This window comes from Artibeus jamaicensis, unplaced genomic scaffold (assembly GCF_021234435.1).
Source record: "Artibeus jamaicensis isolate MK-2021 breed Jamaican fruit bat unplaced genomic scaffold, CSHL_Jam_final scaffold_847, whole genome shotgun sequence".
Taxonomy (NCBI): domain Eukaryota; kingdom Metazoa; phylum Chordata; class Mammalia; order Chiroptera; family Phyllostomidae; genus Artibeus; species Artibeus jamaicensis.
This window is the reverse complement of record NW_026522057.1, coordinates 4772447-4797073: the sequence shown is the minus strand read 5'-3', so window position 1 is coordinate 4797073 and position 24627 is coordinate 4772447. Positions and strand designations below refer to the sequence as shown.

Genomic DNA, 24627 nt, shown 5'->3' with positions numbered 1-24627 from the left:
ATATTGTGGATATACCTGTGGGTCATGTTCATTTATAGGGAAGATTTTCAGAAGTTGAACTTGGTTTGGCCTTTCTCAGAGGGGCCTCTGTTCATGTGTGGATTCCCACGGAAAAGTCATTGTTTTTCTTCCACAGTCTGAAGGTGGTGGTTTATCTGTACTGTCACTATCTCGGATATAAAAGAGAAGAGGGGAAAAAATGAAAATATCAGATCATTAGCAGAATCATTTGTCCATTTTTTAAGGGGATAATCTCCTGGGTAAGCTGATCAGGTTTCAGTGCCAGGGTCAACCTGGTGTAGAACTGGCTCCCTCCCAGGGTGGGGGTTGGGGTTGGGCCAGTGCAGCGAGTCTGCATTCCAACTGAGCATAGGGACAAGTCCAAACTCAGGTGAGTGGCCCGAGAAACTCTGGAGGTCCCAGCTCAGCACTTAACCTTTTTTGTATTTTGTTGGGCTTTGATTTTTTAAAAATTGTGGTAAAAACACAAAATTTACCATTTAGGAAAGTACAGTTCAGTAGTGTGAAGTATATTCACACTACTGTGAGTATACTGTGGGCCATGTCTCCAGGACTTTTTCATCTTGCAGAACTGAAACAATATTAAACAACATTAAACAACAACTGTCCTTTCCTCCTTTTCCCAGCCCCTGGTAACCACTTTCTGTTTCTATGACTTTTACCCATCCTAAGTACCTCATATATGTGGAATTGTACAGTACTTGTCTCTTTATGACTTGCTAGTTTCACTATTTCACTTAGCATAATGTTTTCAGGGATCATCCATGTTCTAGCATGTGAGTGGATTTCTTTCCTTCTTTAGTCTGAATAATATTCCATGTATATGTGTGTGTGCTACATCTTACTTATGCATTCATCCACCTCTCCCTATGGCACATGAAAGCATCTGCTTCTCTGTCTGCACCTCCGTTGTGTGATGCTGCTGGATATTTTAGTCTTTAGTCTGCGCCTTTCCAGAGCTCACCAGCACTTCTGACCAGACTTCCTCAGATATGTCAGAGCCTCTTAGGTTGACATCACATGTCTAACCGATTTTTTAAAAATTCCTATGTTTAAACTATCCAAACATGAATAAAACTTATAAGAATATTCAGAAGGTGTTATGGTCTCTAAGACTGGGACAAAGATTGTTCTAAAAACAAGTAGTCGAAGTTGGCTAGGTGATACATATTACATGATATATTGGAAATACTCGACCTAGTCATTTTGGTCTTGAGTTCTGCAAAAGCAATTTATCTTTCATCGCAGCATGGCCATCACACTCTCTTCACTCAGTAATTGTGCATAAATCCAGGTGGTGTTCAGCCGGAATTGAAGTTGGTTAAAATCATACCAAAATGATTGTGCACTAGGGTGTTTGTGTGAAGTACTGTCTTCCTGCTCAGCAGAGCTCAGAAAACAGTAATCAACAAGCTTTTTGGTGTTGAATTTTATCCCTCTAGACCTTTGAAAGTGGGCAAGAAAAAGCCAAGTTTGTCTTTCGGGGTGGGCAGGGAGGGAGGCATTTCTTTTTGAATCTTAAGAAAAATCTAATCTTCCCCTTACTCCCTGTGTCCCATTCAGCTTTCAGTTAGCTGTAATGTAACGCCTAGGTCACTTTCTTTTATTTTTCAGTTACATCTCATTCAGTGCCTCCAGATTCGACAATGGCATTTCTAGCATTACAGTCAGTTAACCATTTAAAGGCTTTATTTATTTATTTTTAGAGAGAAGGGAAGGGAGGGAGAAAGGGCAAGAAACATTGATGTGAGAGAGATACATCGATCTATTTGTTGCCTCTTGCATGCCCCCAACTGGGGACCTGGCCCACAACCCAGGCACGTGCCCTATTGAGAATCGAACCAGCAACCTTTCAGTTTGCAGGCTGAATTCAATCCACTGAGCCACATCAGCCAGGGCACGGTCGGATAACCATTTAAACAGGAACTTGGCGGTGAAGGTCCATGGATTGTTACAAAACAGGTCCTGTGTTTGAGCCCTTGCTGTAGAGCAGTGCTTCTCAAACTTCATTGTCTAATGAACCACATGAGGATCTTGTTAAAAATATAGATTTTGATTGAGTAGGTTTGGAACAGAGCTTAAGATTCTGCATTCCTTCTAAGTTCCCAGGTGAAGCCATTGCTGGTCCAAGGACCCCACTTTGAGTAGCAAGGCCTTAAAAATCAGTGGTAGCCCTTAACCTTCATAGGCACCAGGGGAGTTTTCAAAAAACATGATGCCAGGAATTCCTGGTTCCATTAGTCTAGGGTAGAGCCAGGCATCTTGTTTTCCCAACGCTCCCTGGTGATTCTGACCGACAGCCTCAGCTGAGGATGGCTGCCTTTGGGAGGACTGGGATCTTGTCTTTGCCGGAGCGCCTGACTCAGTAGACCTGGGAAAAGGTGCCCCTCATCATTATTCGAAACTCTGAATGCTCCTTAGTGCAGCCTGAGAACCACAGGCTTTTCTTCGGCTCTGAGCTCTCATTGAGTGAATTCAGACATTTTGAAACTCAGCAGTTTCAGATGGCAGCATTTTTAATGTAGTTCTCTGGTTGTGGTCAGGAGTACAGAAGTGTTCTGAGAGAGAATCTGCTCTCCTACCTCACCGATAACACTATCAAGAGTGGAAAGACAGTCAGTCGGCCTCAGTCCTTCCACACAGATCGGTGTCAGGAGAGGAAGTAAAATGTTCTCCACATCAGGTGCATGGTTGCCAGTGACCAAGGGAGCATTGACCTGAAAGCCAAGTTAGCGGGCCTCAGTCATAAGGGCTCCCCCTCCAGTAAGCTCATCGTAAACTCTTAAATGTGACTGGGCTCTTGTCGGTAGTAATGAACCACACACACAAGCGCGCGCGCGCACACACACACACACACACACACATCTGAAGATCTACTTTCACACACTGCCCCTTGAGAGCTGAAAGTTTGGGGATTATGAGAAAAGTTTCTCACAAAAGAAGGGGTTGGGGTGAGGCTTAGAACCAAGCTTTCTGTAAATTTCTGCCTTGTTTTATGCCTCTCCAAGGTGGGAATGATATAATCTCTTTATCCTTGACCCTTTTGTGTTGCTTTTGATTAAAGACTAGTGTTGTAGAAATTTTAAAAGTGGTATTTTACTTTTTCAAGTTGGGGAGGGAGGTCTTTTTATCTGTCAGCTTTGGGCTTTGGTTAAGTAATCTTGGGAACACTCTTGTGGAAATTATATTCAGTCAGCAAGCCAAATGACAGCAGACTTTCGAGAGAACCAAATCTTATGGCTATAATCTTGTGCTGTGTGTATCGCCCCGGGAAGCCTTCCAAAGGACTTGTCATCCCCAGCATTTTCCTTGGCATTTCTGTTTCACATTGTCGTTTTCTGTGATATGCCACACAAGGAGGAAGACCAGTGACTGATTCTGTGGTTAAATGTTTTGTTTTGTTTTTAATTCCTTTAGGGTCTGGCCTCAACCCAGCATTTTCTTTCCTGTTCCCCTTTGTACTAAGGTCGTATATCTAACATTTAAATGGGCTGTGTTTTCTGTGTCTCTGTGCTTCTGTGCATACTGTTCCCTCTGTCTGAACAGCAACATTCTCATACTTTTTCAACAAACAGATTTCTGGTATCGCTTCGACGTGGTGCAGATGTCAGCCCCTCTGGAGCGTTTGCCAGTCCTCCTACTGTCTCTAGCTCCTCATTGTCAACTGGTTATTTTCTTTGTCCCTGAGGGGTTTTACACTCCCATTCGACTATAGCATAGGGGACCATAACGTTTTTATGAGACAGTTTTTAAATTTTTTATTATTTAAATAATTAAATTATAAAACTTAATTGCTTAATTAAATAATTAAATTAATTATTCTTACCTTGCAAAGGTAAGAATGGATTTGTATCTTTCACATAGTAGTAGGTATCGTATTAGTTGAGTTACATGAATGAGTAAATGAAAGAGGAAAAAAATAACAATAGAAAGAATGTGTCCTGCTTTCTCCTTTCGGTGAAATTTTAATAAACTGGATTTCTAAACCCTCTGTTACTTCAGGGTTAGTTTTAGAAAGGGCTTCATGGAAAATGTTGACATCTAATTTGGAAAAGGAAAAAGGTGAAAAATTGGTGTTGGAAGTTTGTAGAGGTGAGTGATAGCCAGTAGCCATGCAGCTTGTTGAGTGAGTGTGCATGTGGAAATGAGATGTCTCAGTGTGCACTTGGTCCCAGTGGTTGCTCCTCCTTCTGTAGTCATAAAAGGGATTCTGGAAAGGCTGTTTATGTTTTTCCAAATACCCCCTACTTTGACATTAGTTAAGGTATTCTGTTGGTCTTGGAAAAGAAAGTTCACTTATATATGTTAATTATACCAAATCTCAGATAATAGCTGCTCTTTCCATAATGTGATGATGCAAATTCCCAGGTGAGAATATTGGGTTTGGTGAGTTACATTTCAGACCACTTATAGAGCAGTCATTTGATACCTAGTCCCAGGAGGGATTTTGCTGATTTTAGCTAATCTCTCCCTTTGCACCTCTCTTTTCGTTGCAGTTCCGAAACCCAGAATTGATTTTTATTTCTAGAATTGCATCCATTATTGGGCATGTGTTGAAATACCAGTAGTATCAAAATAAAACGAAAGAGGGCTTAATTGCAAATAATTGAGTAGCACTGGGTAAAAAGCCCTTTCCTAAATCCTTTCCACAGTAAAGTTGGTGTGGTTTTCCTCCAGCCCAGTTTCGTTTGTTAAGAAAAAAACAACATGCCAGGGCTGTTCTAGAAAGCCGGCTGATAAATTCACCCTTGCCCTTCTTCCATACTCTCCTACCAGGTCCCCACCCCCCACACCAGTGTTGGACACAAGCCCTTTGCTGCTGTGGTGGGAAAGGAGCTCTTACCCAAGTTTTGGTGTCGGGCTAGTGCAAAGGTTAGAAATAGCCAGGTCATACTGGCTGAAGAGAACTGTGGGGTCACTGTGGCCAGGACTGCTTACACTTGCCCTTGTAATCCCTGAATAGAGGAAAGAACTGACAACTTAGAGCAACGGATGCCTCTGAGGCAAAAACCTCATTTTAATCTTCAGATTGCATACTGGTAAACTTCTGGGAAGAAAAAGATACTCATGATGTACCTCTATATTGTGCTGGCAAAGAATTGGGTATTGTTTGGGGCTACCTTTCATGAGGGCACTATTATAATGAAGCCATCATGAGATTATCCTGAAACCCTTTAATTGTTTAAAGCTCTGCATGGGTGAAGAAGAACTTTGTTCTGGAGCTTGTATTTTCTTTGTTTCATCTGTGCCTCTTCTCCTGCCATTGTTTCTAAAAGGAGGGACTGAGCCAATCAGTGTGCTTCATGATGCCTCCCTTTCCCTCTTGGTTGTCCCCACCATTTATGCAACTTTTGTTACTCATTTCAGAAAGATTTCCGAGTACAGGAACTCCCACTGGCCCGTATTAAGAAGATTATGAAACTGGATGAAGATGTGAAGGTAAATTCACATTCATTTTTATTTACATATATTGAAGCTAAATTGGGTAGTTACTGCTTATTTCCCTAGAGCTCAAAGTTTAATTAAACAAAAATAAAAATATTGTTATTGTCTGTTGCTTTTTCATTTGGTTCCTCATAAAATGGTTAAATGAGCGGAAATTGAACAATTTTACTCATTACGTGGTACTTCCCTGAAAATAAGGGCTATCCTGTTTCCTAGATGTTGCAAAGATGCTGAGTGCTTTGTGAATCACCCCACTCTTTTCAGCATGTAGTGTAAACGTGCAGCATCAGATCTGCAGGACGATGCCGTCTTCTGAGCATCCTGTTATTATCTCATTCATTGGGCTGAGCTCTGAGAAATGTTTGATAATGATACTGCATCTGTGAGTTGTTTTACACAAATAATACTTGTGAGAGGGTTTGTTCGGAGGTGGCCCTTTCTTTGTTCCTAGAAGTCCACCACCCAGTACAAGTGTCTCAGAAAGAGAGCCACTCTTGTTCTGTACCACTCAGAACTAGTAGTCTCTTGTATTTGTAGAGAGAGCTGACAGGTCACAGCAGTTCTCCCTACTAGCTCACTTCTCCTCGTGGCAACCCTGTGAGATTCGATAGAATAAGAATTACCAAGCCCTGGCTGGTGTAGCTCAGTGGATTGAGCACAGGCCTGCGAACCAGAGGATCACAGTTCAATTCCCAGTCAGGGCATATTCCTGGGTTGCAGACCAGTTCCCTGCAGGCCAGTTCCCAGCAGGGGATGCATGAAAGGCAACCATACATTGATGTTTCTCTCCCTCTCTTCTTCCCCTCTAAAGATAAATAAGTAAATAAAATCTTAAAAAAAATTTAAAAAAAAAGAATTACCAGTTTCTCTGAGAAAAGCTGTCACCAATTATAATTAACTTTAGAAGGACAGATGTTTATAAATTAAAGATCAAAGGCATATTAACATTTTATTAGTTATTAATTTCACTTTATAGATAGGAAATAGACAAAAAGGTCAAAGTGACTTGCCCAGAATTGGATAACCGATTCCAGTATTCATCTTCTGCTTTCTTAGCTCCAGAGCTCTTCCCATGGCCCCGTCCTGTGCAGACCGCCTCACCAGGGGTCAGAACCTGTCTGGCCGAGTTTATCACTGCACTTGAACACTCGCTACGCTCTAGGCCGTGTGCTGGGTGCTTTTACACATAGTATCATCTCGTGATTTCCACAACAACCCTGGAAAGTTGTCCCATTTTTCAGTACAGGCAAAATAAAGCCCAAAAGGATGGGAAGCCAGAGATTTTGCGTAAATCCATCGACTCTCAAACTCATTGTGTTCCCCACATTTCCTCTCCTTGGATTATACCACTTACTGACTTAAGGCCCTGGGCAAGTTATGATTTCACCTCTCCTAAACCCTAGTTTCTCCAAAAGGCGATCCTAAGAGTAAAAAAGTGCATGATAGGTGCTGGATTCTTTCTCCCTCTTCCCTTCTGCCTGCTTTGTCCCTACTTGTGGGTTTATTTTACCTTGGAATCTCTTGAGGCTACCACCTGTCATTTTCTAGCCCTTGCCCCATAGTCCAGTGGCAGGACGTGAGGTAAGGGACAACTAACTGGTTGGAATGACTTGCCAGTGACTGACAGGGAGGGCCTCTGTCTGTTGCAGATGATCAGTGCAGAAGCCCCTGTGCTCTTTGCCAAGGCAGCCCAGATTTTCATCACAGAGTTGACTCTTCGAGCCTGGATCCACACAGAGGATAACAAGCGCCGGACTCTCCAGGTAATTTTGTGGACTGACATTGGAAAAATTGGGCAAGCAACTGCCTTTGCTTGCCTCTCTTGCATGGCTTTGGACTGAAGATTCTTCTACCTGAGGCCTCTGCCAGGTTGGTGTATATAACTGGTACCTTCCTCTGCTGTTGGGAGGCAAGCATACCTTATAACCATGATAGTATTTCCCCACCAGGAGTTGTATTTTAATTAATTTATTCATTTATAAAGATTTTATTTCTTTACTCTTAGAGAGAGGGGAAGGGAAAGAGAAAGAGAGGTAGAGAAACATTAATGTAAGAGAGTAACATCAGTCACCCTGACCACCCCAGCCAGGGATCAGGCCCACACACCAGGCATGTGCTCCGTTGGGAATCTAAACCAGCAGCCTTTTGCCTTGTGGGACAATGCCCAACCAACTGAACTACAGTGGACAGGGTAACCCCACCAATATTTTAATTTCCAACTCTCCTATGGTTTTCACAGCTCAGCGACTGAACCATTCATTTGGCAAGCCTGTTCACTACAGAACAGTTCACTACAAACAGAGGTTAAAGTGACATTTATCTATTTCCAGATGTAAACAATTTCTGGTTGGCAGCCTTGAGAGACTCCAGGAAAGGACAATCCCAGGAAGAATCAGTTTTAGTAACCTCATTAGTCTTTTTGTTCATTGTCTGCTTTCCTGGGAATCCTTTTCCTCCTCTTTGTTCTCTTTTTATTTTAATCCAGGAAGTCAGCATTTATATTGTATGAAGACCTCTTGGTTATTAGCTCTAGATGTTCTCCCCTCAACAGTCAGGCCCTAACTCTTGAAGGAAAGGTTTTCCAGACAAAAGAGGAAGGGTGTGCCTGGTACAAGAGAATGACAATATTTTAACAACAAAGCCAAGACAGTACGATACTTTGCTGTGTACAGTGCGCACTTTTTTGCCCACATCTTTGAGGGACAAATAAGGACGTACATTATACACGGGTAATACCTAAAATACCTTGAATCTGTTCTTATGTTTTATAATTATTTGTTACATAAAATTTCTTATACCATAATATATTCGAAAATTAATGCTAAAATTTCTTTATAATACAAAAAGCGTCTAAATATAAACAAATAATTGAATTAAAAATTTTAAATGAAAGATTTTTTTCCCTGAAAGTGCACCAAAAACATGGTGCACCATTTTATACAGGAGAACATTGTATGTGGCAAAATATGGTAAATTATATTTTCTCATTTCCCCTTACCTCCAAAGTTGAACATGCATGTGTATATTCATTTATTCTACACATATTTATTAAACACCCACATTGTGCTGAGCACTGTTTTAGGTTCTGGAGATTAATACACAAAACAGAAAAAAATTCCTACCCCTGGGAATCCTGCATTCTAGTGCAGATAGACATTGAGAACTTTATGCTGCCTCGAAGGAAGTCTGTAAATCTAGAGAGCCAGTTGAAGTCACCTTCAAGGTCAATTAAGATTAAAAAGTAAAATGGGATCCTCCTACGAAGGCGTGTCCGTGGTTCCCTGTCTTTGGACACGTAAGAATTGGAGGCACAGAAGTGTGGACTGGCGAGGTCTGGGGCCAGCTTGCTCCCCGCAGGCTCAAGATCAACCATCCCACATAGAGAAAAGAAGAAAAAAAAAAAGGGCAAAACACTTGAATGGGCACTTCAAAAAAGATTCCAAATGACCAGTAAACTTGAAAAAGTGCATAACATTGTTTGTCACTGGAAAATACAAATTAAAACCACAGTGAGACACTGGCTGATACCTGTAGAATGGCTAAAACTTTAAAAAAAAACCGACAATATCAAGTGTTGGTGAGGAAATGGAGTGACAGAACTCATTACCGCTGGTGAGAATGTAAAGTGGTATAGTCACTTTGGAATACTATTTGGCACCTTCTAGTAAAGATAAACATATCCCTACTCTCTGACTTAGCCATTCTGTTCTTAGTTACACTCTCAAAAGCGTGGACATTCTTGTATAAAAATGTTCTTACCCAACAAATGAACACATCAATAAGAGGAACAACAAATCAGTGTCTCTGTGCCTCCCTCTCCCTTGGAAATCAATAAATTAAAAAATATACATTCATACCAACCTTATTTATAATAGCCAAAAACTAGAAAGAACTCAAATATTCATCCAGATAGGAATATTTTAAAAAATTGCTACATTCTGCCCTGACCAGTGTGGCTCAGTTGGTTGGGCATTGTCCCACAAAGTGAAAGATTGCTGGTTCGATTCCTGGTCAGGGCACATGCGTGGGTTGCAAGTTTAGTTCCTGATTAGAGCATGTACAAGAGGCAAGCAATCGATGTTCCTCAAATTGATGTTTCTCTCCCTCCCTCCCTTCCCCTGTCTCTACAACTAAATAAATAAAATCTTGAAAAAATAAAATAAAAATTTTATATATTCATAAAATGAATTACTGTTCACCAATAAAAGAAACTAACTATTGATCTATACAACAACATGGATGAATATCAAAAATATTATGTCAAGCAAAAGAAACTAAAGAAAAAATATGACATAGCACATGATACCGTTTACTGTCCATGGTGACGGAAATCAGAATTATGGTTGCTTCAGATTAGGGGTGTGGGTAATTGGCTGGGAAGGGATACAAGGAAACTTTTTATATTCTTATCTGGGAGATCGCTGCCTGGTTGTATTATATTTATTAAAATTCATTCAGCCGTGTACTTAAGATTTTTGTATTTTACCATATATGAGCAATGATTCAGTAGGATATTGGCACTTAAAAGGCAAAATAAAAATGTTAAAAAGACCGATTTAAATAATATTTATGTTTCCAAAATACTGTAGAACACTTTGATGTATGTTTGGAGATGATTATTATTTCTTCACACTGCCCCCCCCCCTTCATCCTTAGATGAGCTGTTTAGATAGCTTCGAGTAGGTGACATCATCAGGAACGCGATACTCTATTGTACTACTCGTAAATAAGGCCTGGCAGCTTTAAGGTGTGCCCTGCTTCAGTAGGATGGGTTTATCATCTAGCTGGTGGTTGGCAAGAATGGTGGACTAGAGTTTTGCATTTCAGTGGCATGGGGCCATCACAGAAACAAGGAAAGGAAAAAACAGAAAATTTCCATCCCCTCCTCTTTAGTCTGATGAGTCACCTTCTCTGAAGATGTGATATGTAGAGGCTGCTAAGGATTTCTGTTAGTGAGTTGACATCCCCCCCCCAAGCATTTGATAATGAAAAACTTCAAACATAAGCAAAGTTTATAGTGAATGCCTGTGTGCTCATCACCTGGATCCGACCATTAAAATTTTACTTGTTTTATCCCCGTATCCCTCTGTCCATCAAGTCGTCTATTTTTAAATGAATTTCAATGTTTACTTTTCCCTAAATACTTGAATGTGCATATTATTCACTAGAGTTTACTCTTTTTTCCTGTTTGTTCTTTTTCTTTAAAATGTTTATATAAAAATTTATATTAAAAAAATGTTTATATAATGTTAGTATGTTGATTTTTAGTAAAAAAAAAAATCCTTTAATTTTATTATTTAAAGGCAGTGCTTGTCACTCTTTGAAGCCCAGTGGAGCAGGCCTTGATTTCAGTGTCGCTAGTCAGCCGACTCCCAGGTTCTCTTCCCACCTGAGCCTCTGTTCTGGTAACTTCAGAATTCCAATGTTTATATCACCTTAAACAAGATTTAAACCATGGATTTAACATTTTATTTTTGGAATTTTGAATTCCAAAATAAAAATTATAGTAGTACAGATCAGTTACTAAAAAATAGTACAAAAAGTTATTGAATTAGGGTTTCAGCCAGGAGATTCAAAATAGATTTTAGCTACTTAAGAACCAAAGAGGCAAAATAATATTTAGTTCCTTAAAAACGTTATTAGAGTGGATGATAGCCTGACCTCGCTAACACATAATTGCCCCTTGAGGTTGCTAGATCTGTACAGTTTTAGCTGGAGGACCATGATTTAACTGTCTTGGGGAGGACCTTGGGTCAGAACCCAGCAGAGGCAGTAATAGTTGGAGGCTCGAATATCTGGCTTGTGGAGCATGAGCTGCAGGTAGCTCTATTTTGTCACCTTTGTAGATGTCTTGCCAGCAGGTCTGATCATTCCAGGTTTGTAAGAGTTTGGCTGTGCTTATTTCAGCTATAGACTTGGCCATGGGTACTTAGTTTGGCTTAGAAGTCACCATCTTATCTTACTTGTAGCTTGGAGGGTATAAAGTCAGGTGAACTAGTTTCTCCCCAGGCTAATTTTTCACCTTGCTTTTCTTTGTTACAGAGGAATGATATCGCCATGGCAATTACAAAATTTGATCAGTTTGACTTTCTCATCGATATTGTTCCAAGAGATGAACTAAAACCTCCAAAGCGTCAGGTGAGCTGGGAAGGCGTTGCTGCTGCTGCTGACTGACTGAAGAGCACCTTGCCTATGGGTGTCAGATAACGCCCCTTTCCTCTCTCAGCACAAGTCATTGCTATTTCCTTTGCTTCTCCCTCTCTAGACCAGATCCATCCTTAACATCTCCTTCCGTTACTCATTTATGGATACTTTTAACTCAGTGCTGCTGAGGTGGTATTGCAGTGAAAATTAAAGCTTTTGGTTATAATAAAGTGAAGCTCATTTCAAGGTGTCCTAGGAAGCCTGTCAGAGTTCTTCATCTGGGATGGGCGAACGTGCTCAGTGAGGTACAGATCTTAGATTTTCAAGAACCAGCCTGTCTCTGCGCACAGTGGTGTTTGGAGTGAGTGGACTTGGGTTTTCTCCTACTCTTGATTGTGGTTCTCTATATAGTGTTCTAGCTACACAGTAGAATTACCTGCTAGGCTTTAAAAAAGTATCAGTGCCCAGGCTCCACACCACACCAGCTGAATCAGAACCTGAGATGGGGAGGCCCTGGCAGCTTTTTAAAGCTCCCCAGATGCTTTAATGTGCAACCAAATTTGAGAACCACCACTTAAGCCGTTTTCTTAGCAGTCACGGGAAAGAATGTGAATGTCTGTCTGCCTTTCCCTTGCTTCTTCCCGCCCCTCTCCATAGGTCACACCAGCTATTTTTTCAGCACTTTGGGTGCGTAAAGCTCTTAATTGGGATTGTAATAGACCCCTCTCCTGAATAACTCATTGTTTCAGGCACACAGATTGCATGACTCACCAGATGTAGTGGAGTTACTTGGGGAACAGTGGCAGAGTTTGACAGGAGCAAAGCAGGGCCTGACTCTGCTCACTTGTTTCGTTAATAAAATTTTAAGTGGTTTTAATGAATTTAATTTAATTTCATAGTACATTATCCTTAGAAACAGAATCATTCTCTGATTCCCATTGCTATCTCATATTAATAAGCAGTCAGAAAGTGCAGGAGAAGTGGGCGTCTTAAAGGACATTTGTAATCCCGACCCTTTGGATTAGCCAGCCCTGTTACCTCCTTACTAAAGCGGGGAGCCTCACTGCATCTCCGTTCTTCCTGGGCAGTCTTTGCTACTGTAAACATCCTTGACTGGAAGCTGTAAGGTGTTCAGAGGAGCTTTCAGTCGGATGTTTACAGCGGCAGGCTGCCACGGTCGTCCCTGGCTGCGCATCGCCTCTGAAACATTGCAGGTTGGTGCCCATGGGCTCAGTTCCTCCTCTTGGGGTGCGTCCCTCCTCTCTGAGAAGTCACTAGGACAGGAACTCAGACCACTTCTCATTCTGCAAAGCAAATGATACAACACACACGCTCTCCTTGCTGGAATTTGTTTCAGGAGCCCCCTTCAAAAATAAGGGGGTGAGATCTCTGACAGAATTAGGCCTGGTTCCTGCTCCTTGTGCTGACTCCTGCTTGTTCTCTGTGGGCTGCCTGTTGAGGCAGTCGGCTGAAGAGAAGGGTCATGTCCTGTCCCTTCCTCCAAAGTCCTCAGTACTTGGCTCTCTCAGGGTGTCAGACAGTTCCTTGTTCCATCCTACCCTGACTCAAAATGCAGTGAGCCATTTCTTTGAAGTGCGTCTGGCTGCAGCAGCTCCTTGCTGTCTGGATTCAGTTCTTTGTAGGTGTTCAAGCCATTGATTGGCATCCTATTTGGGACAGCTGCTGCCTGGCCTTTGAAAGGTTGAGATTGCTGAAAAGTGGTGTGAAGCTCTAAGGCACTTTTAATCTTCTGTGGACATGAAGTTTTCCCAAGCTCCAAATTGGCTGGCATCTCCTTAAGTCCTTGAAAAGCACCCATTCTCCAAAATTCACCCTTTCTGAAGGAGGCAGCAGTTCACTCTTGCAACTGAAGCAACTGTGCTTTTTTTTCCCAGTCCGGGGCTGGCTGCACTGCACTGTAGTGATGGCCCTGGGAGGGGATGCAGCCCATTCTCTGGCTTTGTCAGTCAGTCTCTACTTCTGAACACATTCCAAGAACAAACCCTCTGCCTGGGGAGGCCGTTGCTAAAACTGGGCAAGTGCCCTGTTCTGGATTGATCCAGCCCTTCCAAGATGGTCCTAGTACTTGGGATGACGTGCCCCTGCTGGGAGAAGGAACTAGCTACAAATGTTGAGTTGGGGATCTAAGGCCCTTGGCTTCTCAGAGGCGCTTGGGAATTTCTCTTGTTCTTCGGAGAAGAAAGTAAAAACTATTTGAAAGCAGAAGGTAGTTGAGGCCTGACTTCTAGCCCACTAAAGCTATGAGTTGAAAGTTCCTGCCCATTAAAATACCATTTTCTCTTCACCCATCTCTTTAAACCAAGCATAATCATTCCCTTGCTAGCTTGACCTCCATTGGCCGAGTGAATCTTTATAATGCTGAAGAACCTTAGGTCCGCCTCCTTCCATTCCAGTGACTTGAGAATAGTCATGCCCTCCTCACAGCACAAACCTGGGCAGCTCTGCATGACAGAGCGTTCTGCGTGCTGCCTGGTTCATAAACAAGTCAGGAGGCTGTAGCAGGCACCATGGGAGGGTCTCTTACAGCTTTCGGCAAGGGGCGGTTTGGCTTGTGAAAGGGGTATTTTTAAAGGGTTTGTGGTTTGTTTGTTTGTTTGTTTGTAAGATTTTATTTGTTTACTTTTAGAGAAAGTGAAAGGGAGGGAGAAAAACAGAGAGTGAAACACCAGTGTGTGAGAGATACATCAATCAATTGGTTGCTTTGCCTCCAACTGCAGGCCTGACCCGCAACCCAGGCATGTGCCCCAGCTGGGAACTGAACCTGTGATCTTTCTGTTCACAGTCAGGGCTCAATCCACTGAGCCACACCAGCCAGGGCTAAAGGGTTTGCTTTTTGATAAAGAAGACCATATTCACTTGGTGATCAGCTGCAGTCAGGGATAACTGGATATAGAGCAATCCCAGGTCAGGGCTTGGAAATGCCAGTGTCTTCCTACCCCCTGACTTGGGTGGGGCTGGAGGAGGTGGGGTGGCTCTCAGCTCCCTATACCTTCTCGTCACCCAAGAGCCTTTTCAAGTTAGGTCTGGGCTTTAGTGATGATGTTTTTTATAAAGCGGGAAGGGAGATCTCGATGGAAAACATTGAACTCTTTTCAAGAGCTTTGGAAAAGAGCAGTTCCTTGGCTAAGGAGGCTGTCGGTATTTTATCCCTGCCATAGCTGAGATCTAGTTGACAAGGCTCACCTTTATTTATAATGGCAAGAAGTTGGGGGTTGAAATGGAGGTGACATTGTCACAGTCAAGTTCTGGGAGCTGAGACCTAGATGAAAATAAAAGGGACCTTCTCATCTGCCTCAGCACAATCACATTCAGGGTTCAGACTGTTTGGGTCTGAAGTACAGAATGCATTAGCCTAAAAAGTTGGTAAATGTCCGGGCACTGGCGCAGAAACCAGCAGGTCACAAGTGTTCTTCTTTGGCTGCGTAGACGCCCATTGGGGAACTTGGTCTTGCAGAGACCCAAGTTTCTCAGATAAGATATCAGCAGGCCTAGTTTTAGTATCTGGGGCCCTCCAGTCACCAGGCAGACAAAATAACACCCAGCTCTATTCCACAAGGGACATGAGCTTCTTCCCGCACTCTAGACCACAAGATCCTAGAGGCAGCGAAGAGAGTTTAGGGACTCCTTTTCTATTGGTAATAGATGTTGTGTTTGAGAGACTTTGTCCTACTGTCAACTTGAGTTTTAAAAAAAAGTACAGGCATACCTCAGAGATGTTGGGGGTTTGGCTCTAAACCACCACAGTGAAGTGAGTACAGGCATCCTGGAGAGATTGCGGGTTTGATTACAGACCACCATAGTAAAGCAAGTATCTCAGTAAAGTGAGTTGTAATTGTTTTGCTGGTGGAGGGTCTTGCCTTCAGTTCATTTAAAAAACCTGAGCACCTGGAAGCACAATAAAGCGAAGCACAGTAAACTGCTGTGTGCCTGTACTTTCCTGTCTCCAGCTGCCTGTCTGGCTCTGTGAATCCCTTCTGGTTCAGCAGGTGCTTATTGGGTTCCTATAAGGGAGTGAATAGCCGGCTCAGTAGAGAGGAAGAAAGCTAGGCTTTGCCCTCATGGGGCTTCCATTCTGTCAGGGAAAGCAGTGACTTTGACAAGCAAGGACAAAGCGTGTGTTGAGGAAAGGACTGGAGCACGAATTACAGCCCCCTGCCCTAGTGAGGGGGTGAGGTCAATATCAACTCTGTGAATGTCACTTGGGGTAACTTTGAGGCAGGGCACAGGGTTTCTGTACCTTGAAGAAGTGTCTTTTCCTCTTTCCTTGAACCTGGCAAAGTCCAGAACAAGGGAGTGAGTAAATTTAGCTGTTTTTTTTTCCTCAGCCAGCCCAAGTTGTATGTTTCTGTTGTTTTTGTTGTCCCAGGCAGGGTCACCGTGTGTCACAGGGCCCTCCGGAGCAGATGCCGATCTCTGTCAGTGGTCAGGGGCCGGCCGACCCTGGACCCTCAGGCTCTAACCATGCCGTAGTGCGTGTAAACATCCTACACTCTCAGCTGTGAGCTCAAGGTGGCTGGGAGAGGGTTGTTTACTCCTTCTGCCATGGAAAACGTCAGCTGAAGAAGGAACAGTCTCTTCACTGGGCAGACCGGACAGAATGCGACCTCCCTAGTCAGCCAAGGCGGCACCCCAGCGGAGAGCTGTCCCTCCGGCCCCCTGGGTTGCGCTTCCCTGGCTAAGTACAATCAGAACCAGATGTGCCACACTGGATAGATGTGGCCCTCGGTGACTGCAGAGCTCTCAGTGTGCTGTGAAAAGCGGGGCACTTCCCTACTAAAATTTCAACCCAGGGAAAAAGCTCCTTGTCCCTTTTCCCTGCTCAGTCTCTCCTGAGGTGGCGGTAACAAGACGAGGAGAGTGCTGCCTATTTGGGAGATCGGGAGCCGGCCAGAGAGCATGGCGTTTGGGTAGTAGCCTCCAGTGCTCGGGTTAGCACTGTCTTCAGGTCAGAGCCCTGACAGCACTCACTGACAAGCGCTGCTGGTGTGTGGCTTCTAGTAACAGTAATTATTTGCCCATTTGTAACTCATCACACAATGGGTGATAACTCTGTTCTTTGGAAAATTGGCTGTATGTTTTGTGAAGTCTATGGAATCTGTTATTTTTAGTTTGATTTAGCACAACTGGTCTCTTCGAATTCCACTTCCCCTTGGCTTCAAATGTGGAGAGCTCAGCATTCAGCAGGCAACTGCACAGAGCCCATTTGGGGGAAGAATGGAAATTCACTCTGGCGGCTGCTGAGTCAGTTCTTTTCCTCTTACCTGCCTCTCCTTCTACCCCACAGGAGGAGGTGCGCCAGTCCGTGACTCCTGCCGAGCCCGTCCAGTACTACTTCACGCTGGCTCAGCAGCCCACTGCTGTCCAAGTCCAGGGACAGCAGCAAGGCCAGCAGACCACCAGCTCCACCACCACCATCCAGCCCGGGCAGATCATCATTGCACAGCCTCAGCAGGGCCAGGTCTGTGCGCTGCAGAGGGGGCCCGCCCAGCAAGATAGGACTCGTAGGTTTGGGATGGTGAGAGCTTGACCAGGGCAGAGAGGTACTCAGACAATTACAGAGCACTGGGTTTAAAGTCTGGAAACCTGGCTGCTGAAGTGACATGACACCCTGATCTCTCTGGACCCTGGTTTCCTTATGGGTCAAATGAGGAAAGGATAGTGGACAAGATGTTCTTCATGATCCTTATGAGCTGAAAAGTTTTAGAAGGGAAAACTGTCCAGCATCCCCACGAGGGGTAGCGGCATCTCTGTAGCAGATGTTTAGAGTGGACTCTACGCCTGCCCTCTGTGCGCCTGCGCCAGAGCTGGAAGTTGTATCCTTAAGGGGGCGGTCAGGCCTGCACTGTCCCCGCCTGCTCCCCATCATCCGTCTCCTGCCCTAGTTGTGTCACCCGAAGGCTGCCACTCCCCAGTGCAGTGGTTGTGAGAGCAGTCATGTCACGTTTGTTGGGGTCAGGAGAGGCTACGGAGGACTCTGCTGTCTTCCTTCTGAATCCAGATTTCCTGTCAGTCGTTAATTTTTTTACCTGTCAAACACTGATCATCCTCTATAGGTGAAGTCCTTTGCTCTGTGTTGGGGGCACAAGCATGAACAAAACAGTCTGTCGTTAGGAATTCGCAGTCTAGTGGGGCTACAAATACTTCAGAGTCACACCGCCGTGTGGGAAGTGGAAGGTATTCTCGGGACTGTGGAGAGCATGTTAGGGGAGCGTCAGAAGGGTTACCTAACAAAGACATGAGGGTGGCGGAAGAGGATGTCAGGGGAGGTTCCTAAGGGGGTAATACGAGTTTTAGAGGGAATAATGGCAAGGAATCAAAGAGGGGAAGGACGGCTTTCCCGTTGGAGGGCTCAGCGCAAGCAGAGGCTTGGAGGTGAGAAACAGCGCAGGGGAGGCGTGAGAGGGCGAGGCACAGGGAGCATCTGGGGGGCTCGGAGAGACCGGCAGAGGACGCGGCCTAGACAGCCTGGGGCGTTCTAGTAAGGAGCCAGGTTTGCCTATGAGAAAAGAATGGCAGTGTTGGTAGATTTAAATATAATTAGGATTTTAGGGTTTATTCCCTGCTTATTTTTTTATCCATGTAACAAATCTGTTAAGTGCTCCGTCTTTGCCAGGCACCACGCTCGGCGGGAGGGGGTTAAAGATGATGGCCGCCCAGTCCCTGCCGCAGAGCTCAGCACCGTGCTGCCTGCTGGCCTTCTTTGGCTCTTGCTTGTGTGTCTGCAGTGGTGAGAGCTTGACCTGCCGGAGGCTTTACCCCTTCACAGAGTGAACCTCAAGGGAGTCTGCTAGGGTCTGGCTCTAACTGGTTGATCATCCTAAGACCCTCATGGCTACCATGCCCCAACAGCAGGGTGCATCATACATGACTCGATAGCTGGCAGGCCAACTCAGTCCCTCATTTTCCTGAAAGGACTTAGAAATAGTTTGGAAATCCTCTCAGGAAAATTAAGTTGATAGAATACAGTGATGAGTTGACAGTATGCTTTTTTCTTCCCTGGCTGGGGAGAATTTCATCTATTCTCTCCTCTACCACTCCGGACTTGCTCAGCTTGGAGCTGATGAGGCTTGTGAGGATGGTCCCCTCAGTCTGTCCCAGCATCTCCCAGCTGTCGTTTCGCTGTCTCACTGGTTCAGGGTGGCCTCGGCTGTGTGACAGCTGCCTGGACCTGTGTGGTAGTGGCTGTTTCAAGTCGAGTGCAGATAACCTTTGCAGAAGAGAGTACACGCTAAAGTTGGAAGGAAAGCATATTTTGGTAAAGCGAATACTGTATTTTCTGTCACAAATCGGTCACTTTTGTTCCTGGAGGCTTGGGGAGTAGGCCGAGTAGAAAATCGCAGTGTGAGAACAAGTATTTCCTGCTGACCTAGCCCACAGCGTGCATTTCTACACGGGTCCCTCTGTCATCTTTCTTTCCAGTCCTCAAGTTTACAGTGATTTCTCCTTACCTTGTGGTCCCTGGAAGCTTCTATGTAGTTCCCAGGACGCGTCCCTGCCCTTGCAACTTTAGGTGCATAACAGACCTGTGCGGTCAGAAGGGAGAGAGCATCAGAACAGCAGTATTGATGGAAGCCCATGAGACCCCCAGGGCCTGTCGTTGAAAAGGGGAGAGAGCATATCCAAATCAGGGGTTTAGGGGTATAGGTGTAGTATACCGTATGTACATATTTATTTATTTTTATTCCTCACCTGAGGATGTGTTGATTGGTTTTTGATGGGGGCGGGGAGTGGTAGGAAGAGACATCAGTGTAAGAGAGAAACATCGATCAGTTGCCTCCTGAGCACGCCCCAACCAGGGATCGAACCCACAACCTGACTGGGATGTGCCCTGACTGGGAACTGAACCTGCAGCCTCTGGGTATGTGGGACGACCCTCCAATTAACTGAACCATTGGTCAGGGCTGTAGGTAAGCCTTGAAAGGCTCTACTCTCTTCACCACCACCATCCCCTGCTCCTACCAGTACCAGGTGAGCAAGATCTGTTATAAAGGTCACATCCGGGGTAAAGTTTTGAGGTTTGAAGAAAAGATTGACCTTTTTGACAGTCAAGTTTTTACAGTCTCTCAAAGTAAGTTTTGTAGGACTACAGTCCAGTAAATGTGTGTGCAAGACACAGAATCTGGAAAATCGTATACACTAGACAGAATTTCTTAAATCTGAGCTTTCTGTGTTTCAAAAGTTAAAATGCTTTATTGAATTCTGTTAGGTAAGGGCTGCCTCAGTTAGGGTCCAGGTGTTAACACTGCGAGGTGTCCAGCGTGTTCACCTGTCTGCCTCTCCCATGGAAGCGGCGCTGCTCCTCGGGGGTGGAAAGCCAGTGTGCGCTTAATTCTCCTTCCAGGGTCTCGCCAGCCTAACAAGGAGCTCGGGATTCTGCGTTCAGTAGACTCGTACTGACCCCGTTTCCCTTTCAGTGTACCCTCCAAATTCACCTGCTCCAGACTTGACTTTGGCCATTTCTCAAATGAACTGTCATGGTTGCTTTTGATTCTTTTGTACCATGTGTACCTTACCATCATTGAAGGGGCTGTGAAAAGTTGCAACATTTGAAGCATAGAGGTGTTTGGGGCCTGGGCAAATAACATGTACTATGAGCCTAAAAATCAGACTGTTTCGTCTTTGATTTTGGTGAGTAACTTTCACAGTGCTTTAAGGCCATAGGACTCTGTTGGTTGAGTACTATTACTGTACTCAACCGTGAGTTCAGGTGTTGGGGTGAGTTCAGGCTTTTGTGGAGAGGGTTTGCTTCTAGTTAACCACTGGTTATTAACCCCTTGGTTAGCCTACTGACTCTGAGCCATGGCTCAATCAGCTCTCTTATGACTCTTCTTTCCAGACCACACCAGTGACCATGCAGGTTGGAGAAGGTCAGCAGGTACAGATTGTCCAGGCCCAGCCACAGGGTCAAGCCCAGCAGGCCCAGAGCGGCACTGGACAGACCATGCAGGTGATGCAGCAGATCATCACGAACACGGGAGAGATCCAGCAGATCCCGGTAAGCCCTGCCTGCCTTGCCTCGAGGTCTGCATGGCACTGTGCGCAACATTGCAACAGGGAGTACTTAAAGATTTTATCTCCGTGTCTGTGTGTATATGTGTATATATATTGTTATGTATACAGACATACATAGATTTTTTTAACCTATATTCCCATTGCCTCAGACCACAGTTTGTTTCACTGTACACTCACTGCTTTCCTTTAACCCAGGTTCAAGTTTACCACTATGGGGCAGCTCCTTTTAATTTCCCCTCATTCCATCTGTGCAGAGAAATCATTGTAACCACTATTTCATGCCAAGGCCCAAAGGCCCTGTGAGGCTGTCCTGTCTTTTGATCAGCAGAGGATAGGAGGGAGGTGTACAGGGAAGGCCATAAATACACTTGTTGCATATTCATGAGGCGGTTCCCAGTGGAGCCTGCAGCAAAGTGTATTTTTGGCTTTCATTTAACTTACCCATTCCTTCACTGTGGACTGCAGCTTCCTGTGTGCCTTGAGGGGTTTCATTTCTTAGATTCGTACTTGTTCTTTTGTTAAAAATGTTCTTGTCTTAACACTTGCCATCTATACATTGGTCATTTTGCCAACAGAAAATGTGGAAAGTGAGGGACATGGAGCAGTCCTGTTTCCTGCCCCTACCCTTCCTGTTGTGAGTGAAATGCAGGCAGGTCTAGAAGTTCACTTGGACTTGAACCACTTCCTCTCTGAAAAACTCTTGAAAAGTATCCTCAATTCTGTTTTCGTAACTGTTCTTATTACGGTAACAGAGGAATAGGCCAGAGAAAACCTTAGGGAAGTGGGGCACGTGTGTGTTTCTGAGTCTGCGCCCGTCACTTTCTGTCTCATCTCGCTCTCGTGCTGGCTCCCTTGCTCTCTCTGTCTCTCTGTCTCTCTCTGTCTGTCTCTCTCTCTCTGTCTGTCTCTCTCTCTCTCTCTGTCTCTCTCTCTCTGTCACACACACACACGCACACACCCCACCCCCCACCCCCGAGCGAGCCCATCAGTTCCAGGTGCTGTGCCTCACGTTTTCAGCCACCAACCCCGAGACCTCGCTCTTGAATGATTTCGCTCATGTGGAGGCTCCACAGCCAATTCATTTCAGCCAGAGACGAGTTCCCACTTCGCAGTAACTTCAACTTGAGTGTTTTTAACCCTGTGGAGCACAGGGCTATAGCACAGAGGTTTGTCGTAGAATTCAGGACCTGGTCCTCATTGTTCTCACACAGGAGTCTGCCCTTCTGAACTCATCAGCGTGCTTTCAGTAGTGACGACCTTCAGGAAGGAAACTTTGCTTCTCTTTTGAATGCCCTGGGGGTGGACTTACTTGCTCTGTAGTTAATGTAAAAAGGCTGTGAGGATCCCCAGACCGAGCCTTGCAGAAGACTGAGAGATATCGCCAGATGCCTAAATTGAAACCTAAAAGAAGAGCCTCTTCTAAGAACTGCTTGGAACTGTTTGGCTCACAGCTTTTCATTCACATCTGAGTTTCTGCAAAGAGCTCTTCCCAGCCAGGAAATGGAAAATCCCTGTGGCCGGCAGTAAACCTTCCCCCATTCCTGGGATGAGGCTTCAGTCTCTGATCTCCTGTGCCTTGACTGGTGTTCTGGTGACCCCTGGGATGGGCCCCCTCAGCCTCAACACATGAGCTCTCCTAAGCCCCCACTCAGTTGCCTTCAGCCCGGAGCATCTTAGCACGGTCGCCTGGGAGCCGCATCATGGGATGGAGATGGGGAGGTGAGGCTCGACCCTCACAGCTTCCCAGCAGCTGCTCTCAGTGTAGGCTTGGGAAGTGAATGGGGCTCACAATATCGTTTCCTGTCTCCTTTGACTAATTCTTCACAGGTTTCGGTTTTGTGGCTCTCTCCATCTTGCCTTAAGCAGACAATTCTGGAATGGTCTACCAAAACTCCAGCATTACTCTTTTCTGGTGGCTCCAGTTCTCTGAGGCTGGCAGTTTCGGAGGAGCAGTTCGATTTAGGAGTGCAACTTCCTCCTAGTAGCATTTGCCTCATGGAAGCAAAGTTCCCTTCAGTGGCACTAGCTCTCCAAGGGGAACGTTAGCTGCAAGAAGCCCATCCTCACAGCAAAGGCAGGCTGGGCAGCCAGGGAGTGTGGTGTCCGGGCCCCCACAGAGAGAGAAACCAGGTCTGCTGGTCTCCTGGAGCTTCTCTCACCCCCACGTCTTGGTGTGAGTGTCTGCAGGCCTCCTTTGCTGAGTCGCAGTTCCTCTTGCGTTGTAACTGCCTGGGTCCTTTCTTCACCCCACACTCAGAGCACTAAAACTTTCATGGCACATTGGAGCATTAAGAGCCTGAGTTAAGGCTTTTAGCACACAATTAAATGTAGCATGTGGTATTACTGTATTATCTGAGACTTAATCTTAAGCACGAGGGACTCGAAGGGCATTTTTGTAGCTTTGGTTTCCCATGATGGGCTTTTCTATGAAAGGTTTATTGATTCAGCTTCCCCTTGGGAGGTGTTTGGCCAGAAGCTAGTGCTGAACACCAAGGATTCTAAAAGTCCTGCAGATGCCCCCACTGGTTCTGGTTGCTGGGGACACAGATCATAAAGCGGGTCAGCTTTTTCTTCCAAGATGTGCAGCATGGAGTTGGGCAGTTCTGGGCTGTGGTGTGGAGTGACGGCCATCTGCTCTGTGCTCCTGGCAGACACTGGAACTTCTCTCCGTATTAGATCCGCCATTCTGGAGACCCGGGTGGAGTGGTGTGGAGATGAGGGGAGAAAGGCCCACACCTAGGCTGCGAATGTTCTGGTGATGTTAGACAGCCTTTAGGGCCAAACTTGAAGATGAACTGAGCAAACAGCGAAGAGCCAAACGAAGGGGACAGGGTTCTCAGGAAATTTTTCAAAGTCCATTTAGGGAGCATAGCCTTTTTGTGTCTTATGATTTGCAGGGCGGGGGTGTGATGGTTTTGCCGGACCTCTATTAAAAAGGCCCTTTTCAGGGTAGACTTCTTTGGAGGGCTCAGTGGAATAGGGGACATGAAAAGTGTGCCTGAGGTTGCATTCAGTCTCCTGTGGTCTTTTCATCCCTGCCCCTGCCCCAGGTGCAGCTGAACACCGGCCAGCTGCAGTATATTCGCTTAGCCCAGCCTGTATCAGGCACCCAAGTCGTGCAGGGACAGATCCAGACGCTTGCCACCAATGCTCAACAGGTATGTGCCCCAGAGACAAAGGGCTTGAGTTGGGGACCAACCAGGCCTCTGGCTGGGAAGGATACTCAGCACACAGTTCCCTCTTGCTGTGTTATTCTTCAGCAAGAGCCACCTCCACACCCTGCATATTGTGCATCCCAAGGCACAGGCGGGGTCTTTTGGAAGGTCATATCCCAAGAGTCTCTGTTACCATGTTGTTGTGGAGGGACAAAGAAGTGCAAGGCAGGGAAGTCTCCAGGATACTTGGAGAAAGCCTGGTGTTACTGTGTGCATGTCTGATCAGAAGTAGCACTTTGACAGAATGCCTCATTGTCAGGCTGAGTTTCCACCTTTGAACTGAACAGCTGTGTGTTCTGGCATATCCTCTGCCCTTTAGAAAGCTCACTTAGATTCTTAAAAATATTTTATTAATTTATTTTTAGACAGAGGGGAAGGGAGGGAGGGAAGCATCAGTGTGTGGTTGCCTCTCACGTGCCCCTAACTGGGAGTCTGGCCCACAACCCAGGCATTTTGCCCTGGCTGGGAATTGAACCAGTGATCCTTTGGATTGTAGGCCAATGCTCAGTTCACTGAGCCACCCCAGTCAGGGTAGCTTGCTTAGATTTTATGCTCACCTCCTTGGGCATCCTTAACCAGTGATTGCCCCCTCACCTTCTCTCATGTCTTAGGAACTGAAGGCTGTGGGCCCCAGATGCTGAGGGGCTGCCTCCCTAGGCTTGGGGGTTGGAGAATGCGGGCATTATTTGTAGAGGAACGGGGTGCTGGTCAGGGGGAGGCATTGTTAATGGGGTTTTTTGCCTCAGGCCCCCCAAAAAGCAGCGATCGT

General features: G+C 45.3%; 1 protein-coding gene and 1 non-coding gene across 7 annotated transcripts in view; both read left to right on the top strand.

The window, feature by feature from the left end:
• Nucleotides 1-24627, top strand: part of NFYC (nuclear transcription factor Y subunit gamma) — a 66008-nt gene that overhangs the window by 37609 nt on the left and 3772 nt on the right. For all 6 annotated transcript variants that reach the window (XM_037149232.2, XM_037149230.2, XM_037149231.2 and 3 more), the window contains 6 exons: nucleotides 5389-5460; nucleotides 7116-7229; nucleotides 11509-11604; nucleotides 16916-17089; nucleotides 20468-20626; nucleotides 23694-23801. In XM_037149232.2, coding sequence (XP_037005127.2) covers nucleotides 5389-5460; nucleotides 7116-7229; nucleotides 11509-11604; nucleotides 16916-17089; nucleotides 20468-20626; nucleotides 23694-23801 — 723 coding nt within the window. The remainder of the gene's footprint in view (nucleotides 1-5388; nucleotides 5461-7115; nucleotides 7230-11508; nucleotides 11605-16915; nucleotides 17090-20467; nucleotides 20627-23693; nucleotides 23802-24627) is intronic.
• On the top strand, nucleotides 8719-8848 carry LOC119052567 (small nucleolar RNA SNORA38). Its single transcript, XR_005083159.1, has one exon. It is a non-coding gene; the product is annotated as a small nucleolar RNA SNORA38 (small nucleolar RNA).